At 47.0% G+C, this 24,735-nt stretch overlaps 2 protein-coding genes, 1 long non-coding RNA gene and 7 other non-coding genes across 10 annotated transcripts; 8 read left to right on the top strand and 2 right to left on the bottom strand.

The window, feature by feature from the left end:
- On the bottom strand, positions 1-13,063 carry ZBTB37 (zinc finger and BTB domain containing 37). The gene is made up of 5 exons (XM_054285817.1): positions 12,999-13,063; positions 11,133-11,231; positions 7,946-8,898; positions 6,533-6,632; positions 1-4,369 (listed from the first exon to the last, which is right to left on the bottom strand). Exons 3-5 carry the CDS (start codon positions 8,866-8,868, stop codon positions 3,881-3,883), a joined length of 1,512 nt encoding a protein of 503 aa, XP_054141792.1. The 5' UTR covers positions 8,869-8,898; positions 11,133-11,231; positions 12,999-13,063; the 3' UTR covers positions 1-3,880.
- Positions 13,064-13,924: 861 nt separating this feature from the next.
- On the top strand, positions 13,925-14,003 carry LOC128943413 (small nucleolar RNA SNORD74). The gene has a single exon (XR_008483711.1). It is a non-coding gene; the product is annotated as a small nucleolar RNA SNORD74 (small nucleolar RNA).
- A 758-nt stretch (positions 14,004-14,761) lies between these two features.
- On the top strand, positions 14,762-14,829 carry LOC128943419 (small nucleolar RNA SNORD75). The gene has a single exon (XR_008483717.1). It is a non-coding gene; the product is annotated as a small nucleolar RNA SNORD75 (small nucleolar RNA).
- A 228-nt stretch (positions 14,830-15,057) lies between these two features.
- Positions 15,058-15,139, top strand: LOC128943406 (small nucleolar RNA SNORD24). Its single transcript, XR_008483704.1, has one exon. It is a non-coding gene; the product is annotated as a small nucleolar RNA SNORD24 (small nucleolar RNA).
- Positions 15,140-15,475: 336 nt separating this feature from the next.
- Positions 15,476-15,549, top strand: LOC128943418 (small nucleolar RNA SNORD77). The gene has a single exon (XR_008483716.1). It is a non-coding gene; the product is annotated as a small nucleolar RNA SNORD77 (small nucleolar RNA).
- Positions 15,550-15,717: 168 nt separating this feature from the next.
- On the top strand, positions 15,718-15,802 carry LOC128943415 (small nucleolar RNA snR60/Z15/Z230/Z193/J17). The gene has a single exon (XR_008483713.1). It is a non-coding gene; the product is annotated as a small nucleolar RNA snR60/Z15/Z230/Z193/J17 (small nucleolar RNA).
- A 904-nt stretch (positions 15,803-16,706) lies between these two features.
- On the top strand, positions 16,707-19,137 carry LOC128943001 (uncharacterized). The gene is made up of 6 exons (XR_008483664.1): positions 16,707-16,734; positions 17,164-17,211; positions 17,906-17,951; positions 18,585-18,617; positions 18,811-18,853; positions 19,016-19,137. It is a non-coding gene; the product is annotated as an uncharacterized LOC128943001 (long non-coding RNA).
- Positions 17,766-17,841, top strand: LOC128943407 (small nucleolar RNA SNORD79). The gene has a single exon (XR_008483705.1). It is a non-coding gene; the product is annotated as a small nucleolar RNA SNORD79 (small nucleolar RNA).
- Positions 18,669-18,743, top strand: LOC128943412 (small nucleolar RNA SNORD47). The gene has a single exon (XR_008483710.1). It is a non-coding gene; the product is annotated as a small nucleolar RNA SNORD47 (small nucleolar RNA).
- An 85-nt stretch (positions 19,138-19,222) lies between the features above and the next one.
- LOC128943000 (heme-binding protein 2-like) lies at positions 19,223-23,301 on the bottom strand. Its single transcript, XM_054285747.1, has 5 exons — positions 23,148-23,301; positions 21,326-21,410; positions 21,092-21,227; positions 20,805-20,970; positions 19,223-20,253 (listed from the first exon to the last, which is right to left on the bottom strand). Exons 2-5 carry the CDS (start codon positions 21,398-21,400, stop codon positions 20,079-20,081), a joined length of 552 nt encoding a protein of 183 aa, XP_054141722.1. The 5' UTR covers positions 21,401-21,410; positions 23,148-23,301; the 3' UTR covers positions 19,223-20,078.
- Positions 23,302-24,735: the final 1,434 nt, after the last annotated feature.

The following is a 24,735-nucleotide window of genomic DNA, read 5'->3' as shown; positions in this document are numbered from 1 at the left end:
TTTCCCAGCATCACATCAGTCATCCTCCTGAGACAAAGAGGTTTAGCTTTTCTCCAAAGCAGCAACACAGTATTAACACAATTCTTGCTATTTTCACAGCTATTCACAGGTAACCTGGCAGCAGCAGGGAACAGCCGTGGCAACCATCATGTCACTTGGCTGACACGTGGCACCAGGGCTTGCTGCAGGCTTAAGGAGATAACCACAACTCTTCACATTTGGGAGGTGAGTTCTTTGGCAGCAAAGAACTAAGAAATATGTCCACCTCCAAGAAAGCAAACTGTAAAACCAGAGTGTGTTCTCCCTGTTGCCTGAGGCAAGAAAACAAATGGGTTAGTAAGCCCTAACTCTAAAGCAGACAAAAATGTAACGTACAGAGGTATTAAAACACAAGAGTTCTCTTCACATCCTCCTTAAATCACAGTTGAAATCACAGTTTTGGCAGAACAAGATGCAGCTAGATGTGGGAATGCAAAGCTGTGCCTCAACCCATCACAGAAGCATTCACACTTGGAAAGTTGGCATCTGATTCTCCACAGCTTTGGTGCAACTGTAAAGAGCCACACCAACGCAGAGGCAACAGGACACAGTATCATTCTGTTAGGGAAAGCACCTCTAAAGTAGCTACACCACTGCCAGAAAATTCACATGAGGTTCCTCCATACCGTACAGCACCTCCAACCCCTTTTTTCTCGAACCTTGGTCTCATCTGCACTCAGGAAGTCGACCCTTGAAAGAAATGTTCAATAACGATTCCTTCAGAACTGGTTCCACTGCCTAGTGCGGATGGGCCTGAACTGGTTTCAGCACTGTTCAAGAAATATTAGACACCATGATTCCCACACATACATACACATCCATTAAATGTACAGAAATAATACCAAAATGATTCCCACTACCATACCTTATACTGACTCTAGCTACAAGCTATAAACTTCACCTCAGCGAGGCCTGGGCAAGAATATTGGCTCTTTTGCATGCAATCAGAAATGATCATTTATACAGTGGCAACCTCTGCACAAAACAAAAAACCAACAAAAACCCAAAAAGAAAAGCAAACATAAAGGAGGAAAAAAGAAAAATCTTTCACAAGCTTTGTTTTCAGCCTAGTAAGGTATGAAGGATTAATTTCATGGTTTTCACCAGGCCACTTGAAGTAGTGAATCAGCAAACAGGACACGCTGTTGGCATCCTGTACTGTTTGGATGCTTCTCCTTTCACAGTATTGATACAGTAAAATAAAAAACTGCTCAAGAAACTCACAGTTATGCCATGGGAACAAAGGCATTCACCATTTTATGTCAGCCCTTCCTCACTATGGTTGCCATCTGTCTCAGAGAAATGTTGCTTGTGTAGCAGTTACTGCACCTTCACCCTTCTCTTCACAGCAAGCTTAGCAGGGAAACTTTCCCACTATATTTTATATAATATATGTATATAAATAATTTTATGTTTTTATAGTTTGGTAGTATTCTTTTAAAATTTCTATTTTAAAACACTTAAAAATCTTTTAAGCAACTAAAAGTAACTTTTTATGCTCTCTAGTGTGAACAGGATAGGATTTCAAAGTTTTTAACTTTTTTTTTTTCATTTTTGGTAACTTCAAAAGCTATGACTAAAGCAGCACATCTCCACTCCTCCCTGCACCTTGATTGCAACAAAACCTACCTTGGCCACCCTCTCACCTCATCCTCTGCCACTTCTCTCTGGCAACCTCAGTGTTTTGGTACCGTGATGTTTGACCTTTGCCAGGAAACCTGACGGAGCTGGTTGTTGGGGTGGCCAAATCACTCCCTGTGTGATGGATGCCCTTGACAGGAGAGGAGGAAGAAGGCACAGAAGGAAAACGGAGGTGAAATATCAGTTTTCCTGTTTGAAATGGTCAATGAAATGGCACTTTGCAGGTACCCAGCTCAGAACACCTGCAAAGGTTCCTCTTGTAGGATCACATCCCTGTTACACATCCCTGTGATGCTGGCACCGAGCCCTTTCCCACACACAAAAACGCATTAGAGCCACATCTCTTTTTGAGAGAGAGAGATGGGAGGAACAGTGAGACTCCTCACACATAAAAAAAATCTATAAATCAAGGCAAGAATACATCACCCTTCTCCAAATTATTCCCTCCAAAGGGGCAGGAAAATGATCCCAAGTACCAATTTGCAGATGGGAAAGCAAGGGCTGGAGATGTTTCCATGTGCCCAAAACTGCAGTCAGACAGCAGGCCAAGCTTTATTGTCACTTGGTCAGTCTCCTGCCTGCTGTGCCCCAGCTCTAACCTCTCATCCAGCTTTCTCACTGAAGCAAGAGGAAGTGTATTTCTTTTTCAATGTCTCCTTGTTCCTCCCATCACCTTAAGGTTCAGAACTTCACCCTTCCTCATCATGTACACATTATACATCCTCAAGAGAACTCCTTCACCAAACCTGATATACGCAACCTGTCGTCCATTCCCCCCCTTCATCATGAACAACTTGGCATCAGAACTAGAGAAAACTCTTAAAATATTGCATATTTTTTTAAAAAAAGATGTCAGGATATTTGCACTTATCTGCCTGTCCCATGCTTTTCTGGTTATGAACCATGTAAGCTCGTGCAAACACCTACAATACACACGCAGGCATGTCTCTCCAGGTTTGCTAAACTTGCTCTAAACATCAGAGCTACTCAGAATACAAAAATGTTAAGTCCATGCAAGGGGACAGAGTTGTGATTGCTCTAGGAACTGTTCACTTTTAAGTCTCCTGAACTGTTATAAGGAAATAGAGTAAGGTTCTCTTTTCTTTTTGCGTTTCATTGATAAAAAAGTTATCAAACTAGTTTGTAGAAACAGGTTTAAAAGCAACCACCTGCGATTGCTCGGCTGTGACAACAGCATTGCAGTATTCCCATATCCCGTATTGCTGTTCTAAAAGATCAAGTGTGTGTCGAGGGGGGAGCAGGGGTGAAAGAGGACTTTGGTAGCCAGCCCCTAACTCTGCAATTCAGCAACTCCAGAAAATCTCTTCCTAATCCTTGGCACCACCTGAAGCATGGCAGCGCTCCAGCCGGGATCTCAGAGTGCTCTGAGCTCTCCAGATCAGCACCAGCAGAGGACAACCTCCTCTGGAAAACCCCTTCAACCCTTCTCCCAATGCATCAGAGTCTCATGCAAACCTCACAGCTGCTAAATTCCACTCTCAGTAGCTGAAGTACTTCCTTCACATTTTGCTGATCTCTGGAATTCCACTTTGTAGCTGTGTCCACTTTAACAAGGGGCACCAGGGCTACATGCCTGGAACGGGCAAGCCCAAAGCCCTAAAATAACAGTTTAAATAAACATGTAAAGAGACACACCAAAATAAGACAAGGATAAATACACTCGGGCAAGGCAAGCTCCACCAGGACAGTATTTTTGTTTTCTTTGCTGTGGCAACTACCTGGGGAAGGGAGAAAGGCAACAGCCCCTTGCCCCTGCTCTCCCCTCGAGCGGGAGCATGGATATGGCTCTGTGGCTGAACCCGGCACCGCCGGCGGGACGCCCTGCTGGGCCACAGCGCTGTCCAGAAATACAAATGACTGCTTGTCCCAGATCACTACAGAACAGTAAAAAAATTTTAAAATCCTGTCGATCCCTGAATAAGAAGTTGATTGACACAGTTGTTCTGTTTTTCTCCAAGAGGAGGAGGAATAAGGGAGAAAAACATTTAACACTCTATGGGTGTGTGTGTGGGTGTGTGAGAGGAAGAGAGAGAAAGAGAGAGATTTTTCTATTTTGGCAACATCTTGGGAGCTTCTTTCTGTTCGGTGGTGGCATTGCACTAATTACAGTACCAGCCTGCCGGGTCGGTGCTGACTCTTTAGAGCCAGGAATGGGAAGACTGTCCTTTCTCCTGGCACTTCAATCCGGCCCGGTGGTGGACACAGAGCCCTGGGCCGTCTCCCCCACGGCCACAGCCTCCTCCTGCGGAGGAGATTCCTCCTCTGCCTGCCCCCGGGACGTGACGGTGGTCTCGGGGGAGATGCTGTGGGGCCCCTCCAGGGGCAGACAGCCGGGGTGGTTCTTGCGAAAGTGCTGGTTGAGGATGGCCTGGAAAGGGAAGCTTTTGCCGCACACGTGGCAGTGGAAGGGCTTGTTGCCCGTGTGCTTGCGGATGTGATACTCCAGCTGATCCTTGCGGGTGTACTTCTTCCCGCACATGCGGCACACGAAAGGGGTGATGCCCATGTGCAGCCGCATGTGCCGGTCCAGGCTGCCCTTCTGGTTGAAGGATTTGGCGCAGTAAATGCACGTGAGCCGTGGGTTGTACCGGAACCAGCGCTCGGAAACCTCCTGCTCCCGCAGATACTCCACGTAACCGCTCACTCCCAGCATGGCTGATTCCTCCCCCTGCCAAGGAAACGGCAGAGATTTAAATAACAAGCGGCCTAAAACAAGTTGTAGAGAAGATCGGGCCCGGGTCCAGCCAGTAAAGCATGTGCCAAACCTCAAAATCAGCAGCACTAATGTCTGTAACCTCAAGCACACACTTAAGTGCTTAACTGGGGCCTCGGGGCTGAAGACAAACGAGCAATCAATTAGAAACCACTGCTGCAAAGGGCCCCTCTGCCAAGCCATTCCCTGGATCTGGTGAAGAAAAGGCAGCCCTTAAACAAGGGCACTCGGCCACCAATTCAGTTGTGGACCACATGTCAATACTTGTTACTTTTTAAAAAATTTGTGCCTGTTTAATTAAACACTTGGGTGTATCACCTTCTGTTTTCCTTAGTAAAAGTCCAAAAAAAAAAGAAGCCAACTGAAGAGCTTGCAGTAAAACAAAGGAGGAGCAAACCACAAATCATATCTGAAAGTCTTCAGGTGTCATTTTACACAGGTATTTATTCAGATGTCACTTAGAGTTCATTTTACAGTGAGTGCTATTTGCCTGCCTGGCTGTGTAATCCATCCCAGCCCCGTGGCATTGCAGACAAGGATGTGCCTGACCCAGCTTGCACAGCAAAGACTCCTCTGTATTTCCTGAAGTCACACAGACAAACAGCCAAGAGCAACCTGAACCACAAGCCTGGTCTCAGGACAGACACTTCTGGCCATTGTATTCAGATTGAGCAGAAACACACAGACTCCAGAATGCTTCTGTGCTGGAGATGCACTGTTTACTCCCCCAGTGCTGCTTCCCACTGGTGCCAAATGGGGAGAAGCAACCAGCAGGAGAGCATCTCTGCAAGCCAGGGCTCTACAGGCATCAGCAGCAGTGTACTGTGCCAGGTGCTGCTGAATCCAGCTGTACAGGCATAAAGGAGATACACAAAGCTCTGGTTCTTCCTTTCCACTCTACCACTGCCATTGGGCAGGGATCACTGCCAGGCTATTTTAGTATGGATATCGCAATGCCAGGAGAGTGGAAGGGGATGATACTTCCCCATGGTGAGTAAAGACTAAGGTTTCATGTTTGAGGCTGTCTCACAATGGAGAAATAAGAGCACTTTTTCTGTAGGCAGAGCTAAAATTGCTTAATATGTCACATTTACCCCAGAGGGTTGGTATGACCTGAAATTTTTGCAATGTCTTCTGAAGACAGAAAACAAAGCTTTGCAAAACAGGAACAAAAAGGTATCTGTCATTTTATGGAAGTGTCTAACAAAGCCAGCAGACAGCAGTCACAATTTTAGCCCCCTTGCTTCACTTGCTCTTACTCAAGAGCAAAGCAGCCTAGTATCTCCTTACCCACCTCCAGCCAAGTCCTTAGCTTACACACTGACACATTCCCTACCTGTCAGGCTCACAAGAGTCTTTCTGCACTGTGCTGGCTGACATGCTTGCACTACAGTGGCACTGAGACACTAACTGGATGCAACTAAATTAGACCACAATGATAAAGCACAGGCATTACTGCCATGTCCCACTTTGCTGCACTCTACAGCCCACTGCCCTCCCATTTCTGTGCATCTCTCCCTCCTACCCCAAAACTGTGCCCAAGAAAGCAGAGAATTCAGAGCTCCTTTATGTTGCAAAGTCTGCTGTGGAGAAGAGATAGAGACCTCTCTAAAACTCCACAGCTCTTTGACACTGCACCCCAAAACGTTTATTGGTGTAGTGCCTGGAGGGCTTTTGGGAATGGTCTTGGTACCGGCATAGAAAGATTCAGCTGTTGTCACCCATCTTCCACAGAAGCCAAGCCACACCTCCTCCCTCTGCTCAGGCATTTGCTGCCAGTGTTTGAGGGCAGATCCAGCTCTGCAGGCAAATGGGGTTTCTCCTCAGGAGTTGGTGGCCTGCCCAGAATAAGGGTGGATATTTACGCCCTCAAACAACAAGAGAAACTCCTTGTGTTTTCCAAGTATCTGGCCAAAATCCCAAACAGCCAGAATCCATTTTAAATCGTACTTGCTCAGCACATGTTCTCCTGTGAGCAGGTAGATCCTTTGCCAAAGTAAAAGGTCCTTGTATCACACACATTATTGCTTGCAAATAAAAAATATGGTAACTTCATCACCACAAAGTCCCCTTCACCTTCAAGCCAACGTTTACTTGCAAACACCTTGATCTGCCTACCTGGGAACTGGGCTGCTTAGGCTCATCCATCCGCCCCGGAGACTCGCTTTTCGATCTGTACCTCTCAGTCACAGCAACCATGCTGCCAGAAGGGCTAAACCTGTGGGTGGGGAGAGTGGAAATGGGATTTATAATGGGCATCAGGGCACTACAGTGTTTAGAGCAATGGGTGAGCAATAGAGGCCCCTGTACAGCATCTCTTCAGCCTCATCAGCTAACACACTGGAAGTGGAACAATGCAAATATAAAGGAAAAAAACAAATCAAACCGGTCTATGGTTTCAGTCTAAACAACTGAGAAATAAAACTGAGTCATTTGGCTTCCAGTTCAGCAACAGAGAGGAATTGCTATCATGAATAAACCAAAATGGGCCTGGTGACTCAGGAACTGTACAGCAGGACAGAAACCATTTCTCAGAGGACATCTCTCCTCCAGTACCCTCCTCCTCCATTCCCAGTGTGAAACACAAGGGATGTGATGGACTAGAGGTGGGAAACAGTGCATACAGACTGCAGTGCAAAAAGAGGTGCTAGAGACTAGCTGATCCAAGGAAAAGGGCTAAGGAAGTAGAAAGCATCACTCTCCAAGTTTATTCCCACTGATTGATTTATTAAGCAAAAGTGACAGAATATCCACTGCTTCCAGGTAGCTGTTTCCCCATGGACTTGAGCTAGAAGAGAGGCAGATGTGAAGGGAAACCCTAGAATTACAACCCCCCCAAATAAAACAGACCTGCCCTTTATCAAATCCATTCTCTGGCCTGAGCCTAGGGGAAGAAAGCAAATGCTGGAGTAGAGGGGAAACAGATGGATGGAGAATCCAAACACAGCGGATTTCAACACTCATTTTCAACAAAGGCTTTCGGCTCTCTCATATAAATCAGAACAACAGTGGAGGTCACTGGGTTCCCCATTTCAACTGCCTCAGAAGATGTAAACCCAGGGCCCACTGGGAAGACCTTGACCTACAGCTGGTGTCTAGCTTGTTTCTCAGCCAGAACCATCCCCAGATCTCTGGGTCAGAAGGCACCAGTGTAATGGAGAAATGTAACACATACTGTATATGACCTCATTAATCTGAGTGCTGAGGCTGAACTAAACATCTTTAAAAAAAAAATCACCTCAGCTGAGACACTGAGAGGTAGAGATCCCAACCTCTAAGAGCTAATAAGTAATTTCCCAAGCTAAACCCTGTACCTGAAGATCCTTGTCTGATCACTACCCAGCCAAAATACTATTGCCCAAACTGGACACACTTCCTAACAGCTGGTAAAAACCCTTTCACTTTTATGTTTAAGATGGCCAAAGGAAATAGAAAGACGAAATGTTCCAAAGTGACTGACCCAGCCAGGTCAGAATCTTGCATAACTTCCTGTTACAGCCAAGGTGAATAATGAAGTTTAAGAGCACCCACCTGTCGATCTCACTGCTGGTGGGCCTGACCACTTTGGCTCCAGAGGAGCCTAAGGCAAAGGCCTCCTGGCCCAGGGATCCGTGGCCCGTGGTGTCGATCACCATGGCCGTGACCTCCTCAGCGCTGCTGCCATCCTCTCCCGAGGGCTGGTGCTCCGTCCCCAGCCACTCCTCCAGGTTTTCCGTCTTTATGCGCACTCCTCCCAGCACGCGCACCTCCTCGTCGTTCTGCGCCCCGCGCTCTCCCATGCCCGTCTCCACGTACCACTGTCCCGCCCTGTTGATGCGCAGGATGGGCTCCCTGCCTTCCACATCGGAGCTCTGCTCGATGATCTGGGGGCTGGTGGATTCCTCGGGCGGGCTCAGCTCCCGAATGTCCAGCACGGTGCTGACCTGGCCCAGGCGGCTCCCCTTGGGGGCGTTGTGGCGGGGGCTCAGGGGACGGTTCAGAGTCGGCGTCACCCGGTGAGACTCGGGCGGCCTCTCCTGATGCTTCGTCCTGCTCTGGCTCAACTCCGCTTCCACCTCGGCCACGTTAATTTTGAAATGAATCCCCTCGAGTATCTGCGTGCATTTGTCTATGATGTGCTGCATCTGCAAGAAGCTGGCAGCTGTCAGGTAGCTGATGATGTCAGCCAGCTGCAGACATATCCTGCCCGTGTAGCAGAAGGAGAGGAGCTGCTCGAACACGGAAGGGTTCTTGATGACGGAGATGGACACGGTGCTCATCTCGTTCAGGGACATGTGGTCGCGGAAGTAGGGGGAGCTGGCGGCCAGCACCACCTTGTGCGCACGGAAAGCCTGGCCCTGCACGTTGACCACGATGTCACACAGCCGGCCCTGCATGCGCAGCTGGTTCAGGTGGCTCAGGACAGAGTTACTGAAGTTGGGAATCTCCAGCTGAATGTTCCCACTCTTCTCCATGGCTGTCCCAGCTGCAGGTGCACCACTCTACTGCAAAAGGGGGAAAAGATCCCGTCATTAGCAGAACCAATCATTTGAAATTAAAACTTTTTTCACCTGCTTCCACACAATTTGAAACACTGGAGTTTTTAGAGACCTTCCTCACCCACTGAACTGCCACACATCTGGCAGCAGCTCTGTTATGAATGAGTGTGTTTGAGATTGCTTAAAAAAGCATCCCAAAAGCTCCCTGATCTCTCCATGCATCCCCCTTCACAAGAGGTCTGCTAAACCAGTCCCCAACAGGCCCCCATTCCCTGCAGCTTTAGCCTGCAAAACACTTTGTTCTGTCAGCCTCAATTAAAAGCACATCTGCATGTGAAAAGAACATAAAATGGCACAGGTATTAAAAACAGCCACCTGATTGCATAATGGATTAAAATTCTCACCACTTGTACCTCCTAAGCATCTTGAAAAGAGAAAGTAACAGGGAAAGCTCCTTTGTAAAACAGGAACCAGGAAGGAGACACTGAGACCTAAATCCTTCTGAGACTTTTGAAAAGTTGGCCAGCACACATCTGACCTCAAGGCATCCTAAGTGCCTTGTTAACCTGAGATATCCATCATATGTTGCACTTCTGACACATGCCAGGAAATACATAACAGGAGAGTGCAAAATAAAGCTGTGGCCCAGGAGAGCTCAGAGGGCTTCACTCGGGATCACTTTTGCAGGGTCCCAAGAGACTTCACAGTGGTCATCACTAAGTCCCCATCCTGGCCATACCCTAGGTCAGTAACTCCTGGACTCTTTCCCAAGCAGAGCAATAGTGGGATTGTTCCACTTGGGCTACAGTTCACAATGGTGCTGCTCTGCTCGGGCTGCAATCCAGGTAAATCCTTCACCCAGGCTGCACATGGCTCATCCCTTGTTTCCCACCTGGGCTGGGATGTTCCTCGTTGTTCCCACCTCTACAAGGGCTCCTGGCAGGCTCAGGGAGCACCTCACTGCCTAGCTGGTGCAGTCAGGGCCAAGTCCACCAAGGCTTATCAGGAGATCTCAGAGCAGGGCCAGGGAGGGGACTGGGGATGCACCACCACATCATCACATTTCCTTCTGGCAAAGTTGGAAAAGAAGCCCTGACCATATATGGTCAAAAGTTGGAATGAATGAAAGTGAGACATAAACTCATCCAAGAAAATCCAAGAAAAAAAAAAAGGAAATAAATAAGCTTGTTAAAGTCCACTCATGGCATAAGCAGCTCCCAAGCCAGAGAGCATCTGAAGTGTGGATTGAGCAGAGTCCTGCAGATGACAAAACCATTTCAAGCAGGCTGGGAATACCAAGGCTCACAGTGCCCACTCTGAGGAATCTCTGAATGGAAGGGATTGGCACATGAAGAGCATGTCTGCCTTTGGAGGACTTTTTATTTGGAATTGATGAACATTGCAGCATAGCACATGTCCATATGCCCAAGCAGGCTCTGTGCAAACCTGGCAAACCCAGTGACTAAACACGAAGTTGCAGGACAGCCTGTCAATCTTGTGGAGCTGTGCCAAGGATTTCTGAGTGGGAGGATGGCTGAGTGTCCCTGGGGAAGTCAGACCAGAGTGCACAAAGCTTCACAAGGTGCAGCTGAACAGTGCCATGTCGTAGGGCTTCTTCTTTCCTTCCCCTACCACAGAATCACAGAATGGTTTGGGATGGAAGGGACCTTAAAGCCCATCCAGTCCCATCCCCTGCCATGGGCAAGGACACCTTCCACTATCCCAGGGTGCTCCAAGCCCCATCCAACCTGGCCTTGCACACTGCCAGGGATCCCGGGGCAGCCCCAGCTTCTCTGGGCACCCTGTGCCAGGGCCTGCCCACCCTCACAGGGAACAATTAATTCCCAATATCCAATCTAAACCTACTCTCTGTCAGTGAGAAGCCATTCTCCCTCATCCTATCCCTCCATCCCTTGTCCTGAGTCTCTCTCTGTCTTTCCTTTTGGCTCCTTCAGGCACTGGAGGCCACATTTAGGTCACCCTGAAGCTTCTCTTCTCCTGGCTGAACTACCCCAATTCTCTCAGCCTTCCCTCACAGCAGAGCTTCTCCATCTGTCTGATCATCTTGGTGTCTCCTCTGGACTCACCCCAACAGCTCCATGTCCTTCCCTGTCTTTCGGAGAAAGCAACAAATCCCACAAAAATCAGAAACCACAGTGCACAGCTCTGTGCCAACACAGCATTGGGAGCAGAACACCAACTGCACAGAACAAGGGGAAATAGAAAACCCAACATCTTACCTGGAGTGCTGTGAGTTGCATGCAGTGGGAAGGAAATGGGGGTGCTGCCTTCTTTTTGTCTTCTGATGTAGTAAGAAGAAAACTTGTTGCCCCCTTCCCCTTTAGGAGGTAAAAAGAAAGAAAAAATGAAGTGCAGAGGAATTGGGCTCTCCCAAGAGCAGTTGTGAACATCAAGCTTTGTCATTCTTGGTTCTGCTGGAGGATCTAGCAGCAGGATTAGCTCACCATCTTCCCCAAACAGCTGTTCCTAAAGCAATAGGCCTCAGAGTACACTCTCAAGGAAGGCAAGGGTGAAACACCCCTGCCAAGGCCACGAGCACCCAGGGAGGCAAGAGGGAGGCAGAGGCTGAGATTGGGATATACAGAAGTAGAAGGGGAAAAAAAATCATCAGCCCTTAACTGCTGAGCATGGCTGGGTATGGCTGTGGTGAGAAGGCAGCTGCTCCCCAGAGAGCCCAACAAATTATCTGTGAGCTCAACAAATTTTCTGTGAGCTCCTGCTCCAGAGGCAGGGAAAATCCATCTACTCTTTATAACCCACAGAACCCTGCTCACCCAGCACCAAGGAACCTGCACATTATGATCCACTCAGAGGCTGGGGAGAGGGAATCTGTCTTTTGGTTCAAACTGCTCTGTCAGAGGCTGATTTCTGCCCCTCTGAGTAAGGGAATCTCTCAGAGCTCCTGCACCTCAGCCCCAGGGCAATGACATCCTGATTTCTGCCTGCTCTGGGAAGTCCATCACCTCCAGCCACCTTTACGTGCAGGCTGAGCTGAGTCAGCACAGGGCACACACTGAGACAGTGCTCTTTGTAATGGCATTTCAAGTGACACTAGCTGAGACTCAGACTTAGCTCAGCAAATGCCCTCTAGCCTGTGAGGCAGCGACCAGGAGTGGGTGGAATTCCTGATCCGTCAGGAAAGCAGCAGAGACAGACCACCCAGCAGATGATGTCACCCTGGAAGCTGCACTGAAAACTCAGCTTTTGGGCTGAGATTTACCGTGACTGGGCAACTTCACAGAATATCCTGAGCTGGAAGGGACCCACAAGGATCACTGAGTCCAACTCCTGGCCCTCCACAGATAGCTTAACTATCCCACCCTGTGCCTGACAGCATTGTCCAAACCCTCCTGGAGCTCTGGCAGCCTTGAGGCTGTGCCCATTCCCTGGGCAGCCTGGGCACTGCCAGCACCCTCTGGGGAAGAGCCTTTTAAAGAACCTTTAGTCTGAACCATCCAGACTAAACCTCCTCTGACAAAACTCCAGCCGTTCCATGGCTCCTGTCCCTCGTCCCAGAGAGGCATACTTAGAATCCCAGAGTGGTTTGGGTTGGAAGGGACTTAAAGCTCATCCCGTCTCACCCCTGCCATGAGCAGGGACACCTCCCACTGTCCCAGGGTGCTCCAATCCCTGACCAGCCTGGCCTTGGACACTGCCAGGGATCCGGGGGCAGCCACAGCTTCTCTGTGCCAGGGCCTCCCCACGCTAACCGGTAACGATTCCTGCCCAACAAACCCCTTGGGCCGCCTGCCCGTTCCAACGGGACTCCGACAACTCCGAGCCCAAACACAACTCTGAGCTGGGACAGGCGGCGGTGGCTCCCGGCCCGTCCGCCGCCCTCCCTCAGCACCAGGCTCCTGGAGCCCGCTGTCCCGGCCCCGGCGCTCCCGACCCTCCCCAGGCGGGGCCCGCGGCTCCTCCTCACCGTGACAGCCGCGGCCGCGCACCGGGGCTGCGCGGGGCGGGCGGGACCGGCCTCCCCCAGCCCCCGCCCCTCCCGGCCTGGCTCCCGCGGGGCGGCGGCCGCGCCCCCGCCGCTCCGGGGCCCCGAGCGGCTCCGCCCGCCTCTCCCGGCCCAGCCTCACCTGCCGGGGGTGGGAAGGGCCCGCAGCGCCGGCCCGGAACCGAAACGCGCCAGCGCGGGCCGCGCCCCGGAAGGAAACGCCGTGCGGACCGTACGCCCCCGGCCCGCCCCTGCCCGTGGGCCGCGCCCCGGTGGGTGTGGCCGCGGCCGTACCACGTGACCTGTGCTATATAAGGTACGTCCTCCAACCGTTCTCCCTTTTCCGCTCCCGCGGCCGTGGGGGTTCTGTGTCCCTCGGTCGCCCCGCCGGTGAGTGGGGGCGATTCCGCGCTCGGGGTGCGCCGGTGCCGCTCCGGGGGGCGGCCGAGGAGCCCCGCGAGTGCGGCCCGGGCGCGGATGGGAGGTGGCGAGGGAGGATTGAGGTGGATTGCGCGGCCCGGCCTGGTCGCGGCCTAGACCGCTGGGGGCTCCGCCTCATGGCGGCCTTGGGCATGCACAAGGGGGGCCCTGTGGAGCCCACACGGGTTTGGGGAAATACCGGGGCAATGCAAGGCCTCAGGCGTTGAGTTCCGGGCTCTGGCCTACCAGGCTGCTGTGCATGGGATGGGGCCGTGCAGTATGGCGGCTTCACGTGCCTGCTGCAAACACAAGCGATAGGTCTCTGCTTTTTGTGGGTTCGGGTTTTTTAACTGAGCTGGGCTCTAAGGAGCTTGTTTTTGCAGATAAATGGGAAAGTTGTGCAAAGAGCAGCGGTAGCGTTATGGACGGATTCAGCGTCCCGCACAGCTGGGATGTGTTTGCATGTAGGAGGGTTAAGGGCTGGCTTCACAGCCCCGGCCCTGCTGGGCTTTGGGAAACATTGGCACGGTGCTCTCAGGCACATCGGTCGGTGACTCTTGGCCTGTGCGAGTCTGGGAATTAAACTCTGTGGTCCTTGTGGGTCCTGACTCAGCACATTTGAAGAGAAGTGGCTCACTTCGCCTCTATATGCCCAGCACGTGATGAGAACTATGTTGGTAGGGACATCTGAGAGGGTGATGAATGCCAACATATCTGAGCTGGGCGTGGGATGGTTCTGATGGCCTTATCCGGGAAGGCTGGGACACCACTGGGCCTTTGAAGCACCCAGAGTTCATGCCTGCCTGGCTGCCCCGGTGGTAATACACCAGAATTGATTTTTTAGGAAACAAAGTAGCTTAATGATCCCATCCTGCTTAAAAATACAAAAATAGCAATTATCTTTTGTGATCTCAGTTTCTTTAAAGAGCCAAAATTTAGACTGCATTAGGGGAAATCATAAGACTCAAAGTATTTTGGGTGTTGCTTGGATTTTTCGAAGTAATATTTGTGAATATTGCATCAATTTTGGATGAAGAAAAACGAAAATGCTTTCTTGTTTTCAGTTCAACATGTATCAGCTACACTCTTCCTTCCTGTGGCTTCAGTGCAGGTAAATATTGCTTCTGAAATACAGAGTTAAAATCAACAGATGTTGGGTTTGTGTACACCGACCAGACTGGGGTACTGCTGTATCAGGAGTTGCAGTATCAGGGTTGTAATTCAGGCATTGCCCGTAGTGTCTCGGGCAGGCGTCACTTTTCTGCTGGGAAAAGTCACCTGTTGACTTGTCCTGGAGAGTGTTTGTTTATGAGGCTCCTGTTTATGAACTACTGCTCATTCTGTAATCAGAGTGCAAGAGTACCCCCAGGGCCTTTTTTCCTTACTGCTGTTTCTTTGTTCACAGCTGTAAATAATGTTTTGGGAAAACTGGAGTATGTTGTAGAAAATTGTTAACTATGGGGATTGATACTGAGTAAATCCCAAAGCCTGTGATGGTTTCAGTATAAAGAGTAGTGGACAGAAGTGATTTCTGAAAACTCCATGCTGAGGCTTTCCAATGTGGTTGCCAGAGAAGATCCCTAGTTCTGCAAACATCTCCATCTAACTCTTTTATCTCTTTCAGATCCGTCCCCAAATGTGGAGACCTAATACTACTTCTTTCCAAGGTAAAAAAATTATTCTTAAAAATTCAATTTAAAGTTATGCTTAGGGTTTGTCTAGACAGCATCTGCTGCTCTGATGCTGTCAGCTGAATTCCTTGAGTAAAGCTCTTCCTCTGGTGCCACAGTGATGACACTTATTTGCTACTCTTGACCAAGAGAGTGATGAACACTTTTACCACCATAAAAGTTTTCTGAGGCACAGCAGCTTCAAATTCCCCTCGAGGCTTTGACTGCTGAATAGACTGTTGACAAGTGTTTTACTTCTAGGATTTGAACTCTGCGCTTCAGAGGGATGCAGAAGGAGCATCATCACCTGGTAAGAAATACGTACTTCCATTGAGGTTGCTTCCACAGAGCTGTTAGAACACTGCAGTAAGAAGGATGGCATGTGTTTTATGGTTCATTTCCACTAGGACCAGAAGCAATTTATACTTGTTAGTATTCAAACTTGTAAATATTTCTTTTTTAATTGGGGAAATGTCCTTGTCACAGCAGTCCCAAGAGGGGATTGCTTGGTGCTGTGGTTGCAGAGCAGATACAGTGATGACTGCATAGTTCAGCAGAATGTCCTGTGATGAGCACAGTGCTTCGCCCCTATCTGATGTATCTGGCTCTTGTGATCTCCCAGCAGGGGCTGTGGGCTTGGGCACAAGGGCTGAAGGGATCTGACTTTGTTTTCTGTTCTTGCAGGCACTGGGAGATAAAACTGTAGGCGTTTACAAGGTAAGTACTGCACTGCTGACATCTGAGAACTCATTTAATCCCTGCTGTGTGCAAAGGCTGCTGTGTGATGAGTGCATAGTTCAGCAGATGACCTGTGATGATCACAGTTCCTGTCTTTCGCCAATTTCTGATGCAGCCTCTGTAGCTTAGGCAAGTTCAGACAGATCATGTGGGAAGCTGAAGGGGATACACTTTTTTTTCCTCTATATTTATCTCAGGAGACCAGTAAGTAGTTTAAACAATAAAAAAAGTAGTAAGATGAATAGAAAGATGGAGAGTAGGATGTGGTTGTCAAGTCAAGCACAAAACATAGCAGAATAAAGTTAATCAGGTGTTGGTGCTCCAGGTTCTAGAAGTTCTTGTTGCTTTGCAGGCTGCCCTTGACAGATGGGCCCCATGCCTTTTGTGTGAGAAACCATTTCACCTGTTGCTGATGTTGAAGACAAGACCTTCCTAATTAAAGGTAATTACTAAACATTCATTTTTTAGATGGATGCTACTTTTGTCTGTGCTGCATTTGTGAGTCTGCTTTTAAAGATGATTATAAATCATTTTGTTCTTAAAAAGTGAGAGGCAAAAATTAGTACTGTAAGTGTGCTTTTAGCTTCCTGTATTTCACAGTAAAAGCATCAAATAATTGTGGTGTTAATAATCTCTAGAATTTTCCTGTTGAAACTAAATGGTGAATGCCATGTTACTATGACTTTAGTGTCCAAAATAGTTACCCTTCATATGCCCAACTTGGTTACACAAACCTCACATCACTGAACTCTGCAGTTGCAAGGTTTGCTCCTTCCAGCAATTTCAGCATTGGTGAGGTGAGGAATGAACATCTCAGTATTGAAGAGTGCTGGGAAGTGGCTTCATTACAACCTGCCTTCAGAAGGGGATAGGAGTGTTGCAGCCTACTGTAAATGATGTTGAATCAGGTCTCTGATCCCCATGAGGAGGAATGAACCAAACCCTGATACAGTAGTTCACTCAAGCTGTTCTTAATACTCTAACTTCCTGCTGGACCTTGGCTAATAGCAGATTTTTCTTTGCAGGCTTCCAAATGCTTCTCATTGTGAGGTAAGTACTTTACTTCCTAAATGTTGGGATTTCAACATAGGCCCATAAATTAAGTTTTAACTTCTTGTCAGCTAGGGGGCATGGGGCCCATTGGCTGTGGCATGCCTCTCAGCCAAAACAGGAGGATCTTTTAAAGGGGAGCTGCTGGCTGGAGCCCAGTCTTGACAGGCTGGTGTGCACTAAACTATCACAGTGAGCTCCTCTTGAATTTGCTCTGATGGCACTAATTAAGTGTTTGCCCTCTTGCCCATAGCAGCCTAGCAGGGCTGCACAGGGCTGACAGTATGAGCTGCCTGTGTGATGAGATGTGACTGCCTTGACTTCAATCATGGAGGTCTGTAATTAGCTCTATCTGACTGCAGGCACCTGACTTGGGTTTTTCCTTCTGTGCTTGTTTCTGTACTGTGCTAATGGTTTGCTTTAAACCAGGTGTGATGGAGGTGGGATGTGATGGACCTGGGAGTGCTGCCAGCAAAAGTAAGTTAGTAACACGAGTGTGACTGTCAGAACTGTGTGACACAGGGAATGAGGGATTTACTAGATCCTGGGTGTTACAGGGCTGGCTGCAGCATTAAGCAAGGTTCTTGATTTTATTACCTGTTCCAGGTAAAAACCCTGGATTTGCCAGCAGCCTGCAGGATTCGCTCCCCCAAGGTGCTGCATATCTCAAAATAAACTGCTTTCTGTGACTGAAGAGAAATAGTGGTGACCATGTTAAATGTGTAACTCTTATGGACTTCTTGAATTCCTACTTAAAAAGAAAAGCTCTGTGCTACCAGGTTGCCACACATTCTGGGCTAAATAAATGCAGTACAATAGCAGTACCTGCTATTAAACTTCTTGCTGTTTAAATTTAATGGGCAGTTTCAGGGGGTGGCACTGATCTTGAATGCTTAGGTGTTAAATTGTTTATCTCAATGGCTAGATCAGAGCTCTTGTGGTGATGTGAATGAAGATGTGGTTGGGGCTGAGGTCAGATCCCCTTTAAAGGGTTTGTCACAAAGATACACCATTAAGCTACTCTTGGCATGTACTGTTTGTGATGAATTCTAAACAATGGGAATCTCTCTGAAAGAGGCTGAGGAGAACTCCTGTGCTGAAACAGTACCCACATTGACACTCGTTCAAACCACTGCCAAAGGGGTGTTAGTACAATTTCCCTTCTTTACAGGGTGATGCTTGCATGGAGTTTGAGAAACAAGATAAATGTGCCTGAGGTAAGTGTAGAATACATGGGATTTAATAATTCCTGCAGTATTGTCTTTGTGCTGAATGCCTAAATAGTGGTGCCTAAAATTAGTCCTTTAAGATACCTGGTTTTGCTTCCTTTTATTGTATCTGGCTGTTCTGTGGGCACTACTGTAACACTGCACTCTGGAGTTAAAATAAAAACATTGTCTGTGGCTGTCACTTCTCAAAGTTGTTACTAGTAATCTTTATATTGGCCCTACACAAATGTAGCTCAAGTTCTAGATTATTGCTGTACAAACTTGTTTTCAAACAAACTGGAACATTCCAAACACTTTTAAAATTGAAGCCATGGGACTCGTATTTTAGGTATTTAAAAGAATGAAATACAGCATTGTTCGGAGAGGCAGTATCACAAATCAAATTAGTAGCTTTTTACTTTCCCTGATTCTTCCAGTGTTAGGAATTCTGTATTTCCAGTTAAGTTAGGATTTGTAAGCTATGTGTATCCTCTTTGGGTGTTGTAAATTGAACTTGTGAGATGCCAATTAAAAGTCAGTTTCCTTTTAGGTAAAAGTTTAGTGAATAGAAATGAATAGATAAATAAACTTTGCATTTAGTGCTGCTGTCTGTTATTCTGAAAGTATTTCTTTCTTCCTCAGGAAGGGACTGTGCTGTGTCTGCGGCCTCACTGGGTAAGTCCACACAACAGATGGATTGTGTTAAAAACTTCTGGAAATATTTGTAGCCAGTGATGAAATTGATTCTGCCAAATGAGTTACTGTGATATCACCCTTTCCGTTCCATTTCTATCTGAGGTTACAAAACTGTTGTGGAGCTTTTAGCAGTTGTGCTGCTGCATATGCTAACTGTGTTTTCTTGATTTAGGTGGAGAGGCAACTCTGAAACTAGCACATGAAGAATTGAGAAGGTGAGTGTAACAGCAGTAATGTATTTGTTGGAACAAGTGATGATAACCTTAGCTTGAACTCTCTCACTGAACAGAGATGAAATCCTAAGGTCTGATATGTTCCCATCAAGTGTGTTGTGCTGGTTTGGTACCTTATAATGGTTCTTCTGTCTGTCTTAATAGGTGGAAGATTGGATGAATGGGTTACACTTGCATGAACAGCATTTTAAAAGGCAATGTGTTTTTACCTCACTGGTAATGTTTGCCTGATGTTGATTGGAGTGAATAAAAATCTGTAAACTCTACCTGGTGTTGTGGCCTCCTTTCTGGCTGGAACAGCTTGATGCAAAGTACCTCAGGCTGCTATATTTAAATTTAAAATGCTTTATTTAGAGCAGGGACTAAACTAGGCTAGATGCTAGTCCTGCAAGTGTCTCAACTGAGGTGTCAAATACTGCTGGTGTGCAGGCTGCAAGTCACCATATTTTTCAGAGAGCTAAATAAGTTAGGGAGTATTTATTTCAAGTGTTTTAATGAGAGAGCTACACTTGGCTATTTGCTACTAAAATGATAGTATACCCAGTAATTCTGGTATTACATATTGAGGTGGAGATCTTCTCAGAACAAGTGTACAGCTTGGACCTGGTAACCTGTTTCCAAGGGTTCTGGATTTAAACAACACAACACTTGGTCTTCAGGGGGGGAAAAAGTTGGAGAGGTGGGAGATTTTCGTAATACTAATTAATAACAGTTACTGTTTAAAAGTCACTAAGGCCTGCCATTGTGTTTCTGCTTTCTAATGCTCCTTAAGGGAAGCTTGCTTCTCTGAAAAATTCATTTAAATTCCTCCCTGGTCTCAGGGGTGATGTCAATATGAGGAAAGTCAGCATATGAAAGTCAGTTATGAAGAACTCCCTTTCCATAACATTTCAACTACTGCTGTAGCACTTCTAATGAGAAATAAACTACACACTTAAAATACAGCAGGATTATTTTCACATTATTAGTGCGGCTTAGAATCTTTCAGTAGGAGGAGTAAATTTGTTACATTTCCCACCCACTCCATCTGGTATGATTTTGAATTACATTTTGAAATGTTTTTATCCAGAAAAGTATTTCATCCTAGAGAAAATATATTTGGACAGTGTCCACAAGTGAATTAAAACTCTTCTGCACTAAAAAGCCAATAATAAGGTCTGTTTTCATCCAGAGCTGATTAGTAGCCACTTAATATTCTCCCATTGTGTTACTTTTTAAAATACCACACTTCATTATGCCTGTTGAAGAGCTTGAAGGGGCTGTCATAGCCTGCAGTATAAAAGAAGTCTTCGTGGAATGGTTGGCCTCGGTTTCTTAAGGTTCTGGCCAAGGCATTGGCTTCCTCAGCATACTTCTCTGGGGAAGCAAATCCACCAAAGGACCTGGTGAAAGTGAGAAAAGGAGATGTTTTGGCTCAAGGCCCTGGCTTTATTTTCACAGACAGAATACCCAGACTTACAAAGCAAGTTTGAGCACTTGTGCTGCAGTTTGTAGTTAGTAATTACCCATGCCGAACTAGCAGTCAAGCAGCACGGGTCCTTGGTTTTTAAGGTAACATTTAAAACAAGCACCCAAGTACCAACTGCCCTGTGTATTCTGTGGCAGTTCAGGACTACAAATAAAGAGCTGGGAGAGTGGTTTAGATATTCTGTAAAACAGACTATCTTCAGAAGATAATCCTGGAGGCTGCATCTCTGAAACTCAATGCAATTTTCAAGTGCCTTTGAAAAAAATCTATTTCACAACTTGGTCACTTGTCTTTATGGTAAGACACCCAAGCATAAGATTGTCTAAGGGCTGGGTTTTAGCAATTAAAACTGAACAGCAGGGTCTATCCATATTTAATCATCTCTTAAGCAAGTGTAGCCTGCACTTTAATGAGGGCAGGTACTGCCCTGGGTTCTCGTGGTGTCACCTGTGCTGTTCTGCTCACCGCACAAAGAGAGCTGCTGCCTTCCGTTCCTCAATGAACACATCGGAGTCAGTGGGCTGGGGGGGACAGTCCTGGTGTTCAAATGGCACAAAGAAAGAGATCTTGAAGTCTGTGCAGCCTGATTTTACCAGGCAGGTCACTGGCACAGTCATATCAATCTTCATTTCTAGAGGAAAGGAAAACCAGGAAAACCAGTCTTAATCTACATCTCCCAGCCCCTCTATTGTTCATCATTTGTGTTCATTAACTACTTGTTATTATTTTCATTGAAAACCAGCTTGTCCTACCTTTTTCGTTCTTTCCCTGGAGGTAGTGGAAGAGTTTCCAGAAGCCCTGGCGCATTGCTTCCTTTTGGCTTTCCCCCCTGATGACCGTGCTGACCCACTTGGCTGTCTCGTACTGACGCAGTTCATAGTCCTTTGCCTGAAAGGCAGCAAAAGGCACAGTCACCATGAGCTGGGTGGGGACAGAAATTAGGAGCTACTTTTTCCAAATCAGCATAGAAGTATCGCTGCAGTTACCATTGCCTCTGCTGAGCTCCAGCGAGGGGACTGCAGGTCCAGAGACAGAAATGTTTGCTTGAAGGACTTGATCATCTTGCCAGAGCTGGAAAGCAGACACAGTTCATTGGTATCTCTTAAATTAATATGGCACTAGGGCTTTTCAGTTGTTGCTGAACTGCTGGAAGGCCTGAAAATGGCTGAAAGCTATTTAGTCCTGCAGGAACAGAGCACCAGGACCAAGAAACTATCTCTACTGGAGGAAGTGTTCTTTCAGAATATGCTGCCCTTGCTTCTCCATGACAAAAAGGTATTTCCTGACAGCAAAATGAGATTCTGCAAGTGGGAGTGTTGTGGAGATCTGTAAGTCAAAAGGCATTCGCTTCAGTCTTTTTGCTCCTGGATGAAAAAGCAGTAGTGGTTTGGTGGGTTATCTGGTGTTGACTGTGCTCTTAACTTTAGTTGGCCTCTCATGATAGGTGATGGCTTTCTTAAAGGCTTTTAGCCTCAGAGTCCTTTAGATAAATGAGATGTTCTGCATTTCTGAATAAATGACTTTTCCTTGATAGCCTTCACATGGGAGGAAAAAAGGTGGAAACATAAAAACACTGTCCCAAACAAAGTGAGTGAAAATATTCAAAACCAGCGTTTAAATGATCAGATCTGGTAAAATGCTGAGATTTTAGTGGCCTCATATATGACTTCTGTTAACCAGGCAGATTGTAGTGTATGATGTACATTCTGACAGTCTCTGCCTTGTGTTACATTCCAATGTCCTTCACCCTTCATGTTGCAAAGAGCACATCATTCAGTGATTATCTGGATTGTCAGCATCAACTGCCTTGTGCTACGTAACCACTTTCTTGGCTGTTGCATCTTGCAGTACCTGGACTGCTGTTCAATTCTATTAATCCCCTTCTGTACCCAGCCTAGAGGTGGCTACAAAGAGTTCTTGAGATATGAGGTTGAAAAGTTTTTATTAAAACACACCATTAAACAAAGGCCACAAACCCTGGTGATACTGGGTTCCCTTAAAATGTAAAATAAGTAATATGCAGAGCCACTTCATTGTTGAAGTTTTTCCAGCAGCACCTTCAGTTGTCAGCACAGATGAAGGGAAGGTCAGAATCAAACAGCTGGACACAGCTGCTGGTGGTAAGGGCAGGTGCTGTTCCCCTCCCTGTCCCAGCCTGAAGGTGCATCATCTCCAGCAGACCTGACCAGCATGATGGTCACCAGGGACTGCTGCACACTTGTACTCTATTAATAGCCTTCATCCATGGTGTTTACAAATCAACAAAGCCTCATAAAGCAGGAATCCTTATCATTAGAAGCAAATATGAGCAATTACACTGAAACTTCCTCCAACAATTTATTGCCACTTTAAAGACAGTGCTGCTGCTTCACACTTGTATTAGCTACTGAGCAAGCTGGTTTCTCTTTACTGGCTAATTCCAGCTGCTTCCCAACATAACCTTTCTGTAGCTACTGGGTAGATCTCACAGCTCTGCATTTTGTAACTTTATGGCCAGTACTGTCAGTGACTGCATGTTAGAAATATTTTTTTTAATTACATAAAACAGTGCTTTAGGATGGGAGAGACAAGCAGAAGAATCCTCCAGATACAGTTGGATTTTTTTAGATGTACAGGAAAGCTGAACTTTGAAATGCCCATCTATTCATATAAATACGTCTATAGGGTGTTCAGTTTATTTTCTGCAGCTGTTAATGCATGGGCTCAAGGGACTACTGCAGGTTACACTGCTAGCACAAGTAAGTGCAGGTAGAACATGCCACAAACTACTAGTGCTGTTAAGGAAGTGGAGAAGGTAGACATACTTACAGTTTCAGTGCTTGTCCTTCCAGCTGTTGCAGTGTGTCCTGTGGAGGCTGCACATCTTCATAAGATGCTGCATGTCAGTGTTTATTTGAGTTTGGGCAAGCTCCTCCCATGCCTCAGCCCTACTGGAGGGGGCTACTGTTATGAAAACCAGAAGGCTGGAGACTTGTCCTGCTCTGGGTCTCATTGGAGAGCCCCCACGCAAATGCCAAAGGCCCCACCTACTATCCACAAGGCAACACTGGCACTAGTGTGTGATCTGGCTCCATAAACAGTTTTGCACCCTTGTGTAACTTCCCCTGTTTGCCATGGCTGTGTGCCCACTTATGACAGGGTCAGTGGCAGGTTTTGTGCTTTGGGAGAAAGGATTTCACAGAAATAATGTGGCTCTCCCCCCCACCTGACTTGGATTATGGGAGAGTGGTGCTATACAGAATGGCAGCTTTTCCTTTTTACCACAGGGGTGAAGGGTAGGTAGAAATCTGGCTGCACACTCTGCTGAGACCATCCTCACGAGATTTTTGCTGGCATGTTATGAAAGACAGACAGTGTTCTCTGATGGCTGGCTGTTCTGAGCGGCATTTGAGGTTAATCAGCCCTCTTAGCCCTTGGATATCTGCACAAAGGGGTTATACAAAGCTATTGTGAAATCCTGTCCTGCTTATAATACACACAGCGAGGCTGGGCTCTTCATTTAGCCAGCTGCAGCTCCAGACAGAGTTTGGTACCAGCACAATAGGGCAGATTAAACTGCACAGTTTGTGTTCTGAGAACACCTCTCAGTTTGTCATGGTTTGTGCAAATTCCTTGCAGCCAAATTCAGCTGAGTGCTCTGGGACATTTTACATCAATAGCTGGGAATGACTTTTTAACAGGAAACCCTCTTTGCTTGCTGAGAACTTCATCAGGATGCTGTGTGATACGCTCCTGTTCTGAAAAGGGAAGTGAAACCATGCCAAAAAGCAATTGTGAATTTAGCTCTAAAGCCACAAAAGAAGGGGATGTACAGTTATTTGCTACTGGAGTTTATTCAAACAGGTTGAAATGTGTAACCACTTCTCTGCATGCTTTGTGCTTTTTATTTTATGGAGTAAAATATTTCTCCGTTTTACCTGTACTCTGCTTGGGTCATGCAGGAACAGCAGGAGGGTGTTTGGAGGAGGAGAAGCTGCTTGGTCTTTACTCAGGAGCCATAGGCATGCAAAGTCATGGGCTGGGGTAAGGTGAGCTGTCACCTTACCCTGTCACCCCAGGGATGGAAGTGTTTTTTAACTCCTCCAGATAGGAAAAACAATTCCCAGCAACAATAGTTTGGCAAATCTCCACAAGTTTACCCCAATGGAGAGCACTTAGAAATATTACCTTGGAAAGGGGGCAATAACTCTATAGATAAAGGCAAGCCCAGAGTGGATTCTCATTTGGTTTCTGAAGCAGAGAGGCCCAGAACAAACCCCCAGTGAGTTTGTGTGTCCAGCTGATGTCCCTGACAAAGAGTTGACTGTTCCTGGTGGAGCACCCCCAGGCTGGAGAACAATCCCCAGTGTTTTCCCAAGAGGTTGTTTTCCAGCACTCTTGTTTTTACACATAAACA

The sequence above is a fragment of the Melozone crissalis genome, unplaced genomic scaffold, assembly GCF_028551555.1.
Source record: "Melozone crissalis strain CALT ecotype California unplaced genomic scaffold, PUWL_Pcris_2 ptg000045l_1, whole genome shotgun sequence".
Classification (NCBI taxonomy): domain Eukaryota; kingdom Metazoa; phylum Chordata; class Aves; order Passeriformes; family Passerellidae; genus Melozone; species Melozone crissalis.
This window is presented reverse-complemented; position numbering and strand designations above follow the sequence as displayed.